At 41.5% G+C, this 4,675-nt stretch overlaps 1 protein-coding gene across 3 annotated transcripts; it reads right to left on the bottom strand.

The window, feature by feature from the left end:
- Positions 1–513: 513 nt before the first annotated feature.
- On the bottom strand, positions 514–3,239 carry LOC124699968 (haloacid dehalogenase-like hydrolase domain-containing protein 3). 3 transcript variants are annotated; one of them, XM_047232182.1, is made up of 5 exons: positions 2,963–3,239; positions 2,737–2,843; positions 1,493–1,789; positions 1,196–1,402; positions 514–1,105 (listed from the first exon to the last, which is right to left on the bottom strand). In XM_047232182.1, exons 3-5 carry the CDS (start codon positions 1,748–1,750, stop codon positions 755–757), a joined length of 816 nt encoding a protein of 271 aa, XP_047088138.1. In that variant the 5' UTR covers positions 1,751–1,789; positions 2,737–2,843; positions 2,963–3,239; the 3' UTR covers positions 514–754. The 3 variants fall into 3 exon arrangements, with proteins under 3 accessions (XP_047088138.1, XP_047088150.1, XP_047088144.1); XM_047232194.1 differs by lacking the exon at positions 2,737–2,843; XM_047232188.1 differs by lacking the exons at positions 2,737–2,843; positions 2,963–3,239 and having other exon boundaries at positions 1,493–2,033.
- Positions 3,240–4,675: the final 1,436 nt, after the last annotated feature.

The following is a 4,675-nucleotide window of genomic DNA, read 5'->3' as shown; positions in this document are numbered from 1 at the left end:
GATTTAAGGTATGTATATCACCAAATTATGAAGTCTCCTGATTTTGTTCACAGAATACCATTCACAACCTATTTTGGACATTTTGAGTACTAGGTCATGTCTTTTGGGCTTTCCAGTGCACCTGCATCCTTTTAAGCACTTTGAATGTGGTCTTTGAAAAGTATCTGAGGATAATGATCTTAGTTTTCTTCGAATGATATTTTGATCTACAGGAAAGACTTACAAAGTCACTTGGAACATCTCACTGTACTCCAGGAAACATTCATTGTGAGCTAAAATGAGCAAATGTTCTTTTGGAGTTCAGCAAGTTGAATAACTTGGTCATGCCTTCAGTAGGGAGGTTTTGCTACTGATCCTGCCACAGTACAAGGAGTAGCTAATTGGACAACTCCAAGCAAGACAACACAACCTAGATGCTTACTAGATATTTCAGAAGGATATGGTTGGTTCAGCTAGGGAGGCAGACCCGGTTTGCTCCTTTGCTAGCCAGCTAGGAAGCATAAAGATGAGTAATACTTGATATAACCATGATTATTGTTGGCTGAAACACGATCCACCTAATCATGATTATTCTTGGCTGAAACATGTCCGGCACATGCTGAATTGCTGTACTGGAAGCAAATACTACCAGAGACAGGGAGTAGCTCCAGATAATGAAACTAGCCTATTTCTTCACGTTACTACAACACAGCCGTTTCTTTGGATCCCTCACTCCACAGCAAGAGCACATAAGGAACTTTCCAGGGGGCAAAATTCAGAGTTTCTCGGACATCCTGCGCAGCAGTGCAGCTGCTAATGGTTCCTCCTCAGATTCCTCCTTCGGCTTCTTGGTGAGCCATGCTTCAGCAGCTTCCAGATCCGGGAGCACCGGCGCACCGGACTGCTTCCAGCTCTCGGCGTCAGCAGTCTTGAATCGATCCAGGAGTAGTGCATGCATCCCAATACTCCTTGCAGGGACATAGTCCTTGCGCATGCTGTCGCCTATGTGGAGTGCCTCTTCTGGTGCGATGTTCCCTGCCATTTCCAGCGCAATCTTGAAGAGCGTTGGGTCAGGCTTCTCGACACCAACAATTCCCGAAAACACCCCGAAGTCCCATTCCGAGCCCTATGTGCAAAACTAAGACATGGATCAGGTGACTGCTTTCAAATACTAATGGTTGAAAGGTAGTAACTGTCAGGTGTATTGTTATCAAACCTGATTCAGCCCCAATGCAGGCAAGATGACCTCTTTGTAACGATACTCTGCATTGCTGACGATCCCAACTGTGATCCCCTTTTCTCTCAGCCCTCTCATGAAGGGCTGTGCATCAGGAAACACCGAGTATGGTGCAGAGGAGCCGAAAGCAGAATAAATACGCTTGAAGACTTTCTCAAATGTCTCATCGTCGTAATCATAGCCAGCCTGCAGTACACCAAGCAATCAGATCACTTGGAGCATAAAATAGGTGCTGGTATTTCCTGAAATAGCTCCATATTTGCAAAGATGGTTTACCTTAACGAACGAATCCTTGACACAAATCCGCCACCATTCGATCGTTGGCATCTTTGCCGCAAACCCAAAACATGGGTACTTTCTAGCCATCTCAGTGTATGCAAGCTTGAAGCCTTCATGCATTCGGTTATAGTCAGGGCATGGCTTTCCAGCAGACTTGGCTGCCATACAGTAGTAATCACCAAGCCGGCCTTTGTAAGCAATAAGAGTGCCAGTCACATCCACAGTGACCAACCGTAATTTTGAAAGGAGTGACATGTTTGATGATGATCTGAACTATCGCCTTTGCTATACTATCTGTCAGCAAAGCCACATAAAGAATAAGGATAAGATGCATAAGCAGCTTGACAGGCCGTCCACACATATGCCATCCACTTCTGCAAGTACATTTATTACTTTTTTTTAGGGGTAAGTACATAATTACTTCTGGACATAACTGAGTTGGAAGGAAGCAGCAGCTTAAACTAAATATTTTACACCAGCAATTAAATCTGCGAAGGGCGGGCCTGGTGCAGCGGTAGAGCCTCACCGCCTGTGACCGAGAGGTCCCAGGTTCGAGTCGCGGTCTCCTCACATTGCACTTAGTGAGGGTAAGGCTTGCCACTAACACCTTCCCCAGACACCGCACAGTGCGGGAGCTCTTAGCACTGGGTACGTCCTTTTTTTTCCTTTTTAGCAATTAAATCTGCATTACCAAGCCCCTCCCTTCAACTAATTTCCATTATTTTCTTGTGTCATCGAACTAAAACCATTGCAATGGATATAACATGAGGCATGAGGTATTCCAACGGAAGAAGCAAGTGTACAAAATTTGCATTGCTAAGCTAAATGACTCGCATAGAATTGATCCCTTCAATGCTGATAATGCTACTATCAATCCACATTCTCTGTTTCTAATAACCATTCACACTATCACATAATGCATTAAGAGGACAACAAGGATAAATGCGCTTACAAAAGAGGGGCCAAAGAGTTCAACCTGAATAGAACACTTGTTACCGAACAAAAATTTGATGCAATGAAAAATAATATGTAGCTACTGCATAGGACTGGCTACATTCTGGGATCCCCCTTGTTTACAACTAAGATTATTATCTCCTTATTTTCACTGAACTGAACTGATTGCAAATCATGACAGCTCAAAAGTCAAAACAAGTTTAAACAAAACGGTTGTGTGATTGTATAGTACTATATCCTAGTCTAATAGCCCCAAATCCAAAGCAAATCTTATCCGGTGCCATTACCTTCAACAGAGGATCAAAGATCACTTAACCGGCCACCAAGAATACCAGCAATTATATCCGTTGCCTAATGGAAAGGGATCGAAGCCTGGTTGGAAAAAAAAAAGTACCTGCAATAACAGCACGGACACAGGATGCGCCTAGGTATCAGCGACAGCCCGAACATCGCAAGATCCTAGCTTTTTGCACAAGAACAAGAAACAAAGAAAGAATCGAAATCAGAGACTACCTCTCGGTCAGGCGATGCTGCTGCGGAGATTACAGTGTTCGGGTTTGGCTGAGATCTCAAGAAACGGAAAGGGAGCCTGATTCTCCCCCGTTTGGTGTGGGAGTGCGGCTGGGAGTTGGGATTCTGCTGTGTTGCTCGCCGGCTTATGTACTGGGAGTGGGTAGTGGAAATCTGTGGAATTTGGGAACGGAATACCGGCGGTGCTGGTCCACGGTTTTGTTGCTTCGTCGGGTTCCACGCTTGGGGAAGAGATGGAGATGGAGTGCTCTGGATGAGATAGGTGCGCCATGTCAGCAATAGACCCGCTGAACCCTTGGTTCGCACCAAAGATTAGTTAATTCCGTATTTATACGTGTCGGTATAAACTTTGTTATAAGGTGTATATAATGATTTATGGAAAAATCTGAAGTCTAATTACTAGGGACCGTATATATTCTTTTTACACGAGGGACACATATCTGTTGATGTTGAGATTGGATCCACAGGGGTTTTTCCCTCTCTAAAGTAACACCCGAACTTCTACTCGAATACAGTTGACAGAAACGAATATATATGGTGAGTGATGTTTTGGCTCATGGAATCATATATATGTTTCTTTGTTTTGAAATGCATATTACATATATTTAAAAAAAATTAAAAATTAAACCAACATTTTTGCACATATATCTTTACGTGCTACATGCACACAAAGTTGTTTCATACAAAATCAACTTGTCGTGTGGCGTTTAGAAAAAAAACCAAATTCAATTATACAAATGAGGTTTTTTAAAAGATAAATTTTCTTTTTTAACACAGACCAAAAAAATATTTGTTCCTTGCAAACACACATATATTGTGAAGATGTACATGTAAAAAAAATTCGACAATTTTTTTTTAATATTTTGAAATATAATTTTTTAGTAGAGGAAGCATATGCAACCGAGAACCTTTTTAAATTTCCTATATATATGGTCGTGGCGAGTTCTTGATTGACCTTATAGGTCTATTTAATAATGTACATGACGTAATAATATATATTTTCCTTGGTCCTCGCCACCATTGGGTGGTGTTCTGGTGGGAGGGTGTTGGTCCTCTGTGACATGTAACCACTTCTTTTCTTTAAGCTTAATGAAATGGCGTCTAGATCTCTTGCCGCGGTTCTTGAAAAAAAATAGACGCATCCTTGAACTGCAATTTAATAATGTTTTTTACGAACCTAATATATGTGGACTTCTCAATTGTTCTAGAACTAACTTAATTCTTCGCCAGATGACTTTGTGACATCACCCCATTTTATTATAATTTACTTGTAATAGGGAAAAATTGCACACCCATGCGTTCTCACGTGCATGATTCATGATGCAAACCTAATGGTTCTAGATTCTACCTAGAAAAAATTTAATTCTTGGTCACCTACAATTAACAAAACGGATTATATATGATGGGTTTCCCTATAACGAAGAAAATAGATCTATCCTAATTCTTGTGTCCATTTGTTCATGTGTATTTCATCGAAATCTGAACATATTATCAACACGAGGCTCTGTTCGGGTGCACGATGATACGTCCAAAACGTATCTACTTTCCCGAACACTTTTGCTATTGTTTTGCCTCTAATTTGTGTATTTTGGATGCAACTAACACGGACTAACTCTGTTTTCAGCAGAATTGCTCTGGTGTCTCGTTTTTGTGCAGAAATGCAACTTTCAGGAAAATCCTCGGAATTTATGCAAA

Source organism: Lolium rigidum, chromosome 1 (assembly GCF_022539505.1).
Source record: "Lolium rigidum isolate FL_2022 chromosome 1, APGP_CSIRO_Lrig_0.1, whole genome shotgun sequence".
In the NCBI taxonomy this organism is placed as follows: domain Eukaryota; kingdom Viridiplantae; phylum Streptophyta; class Magnoliopsida; order Poales; family Poaceae; genus Lolium; species Lolium rigidum.
The sequence above is the reverse complement of the archived record's forward strand: the minus strand, read 5'-3'. Positions and strand labels throughout refer to the sequence as shown.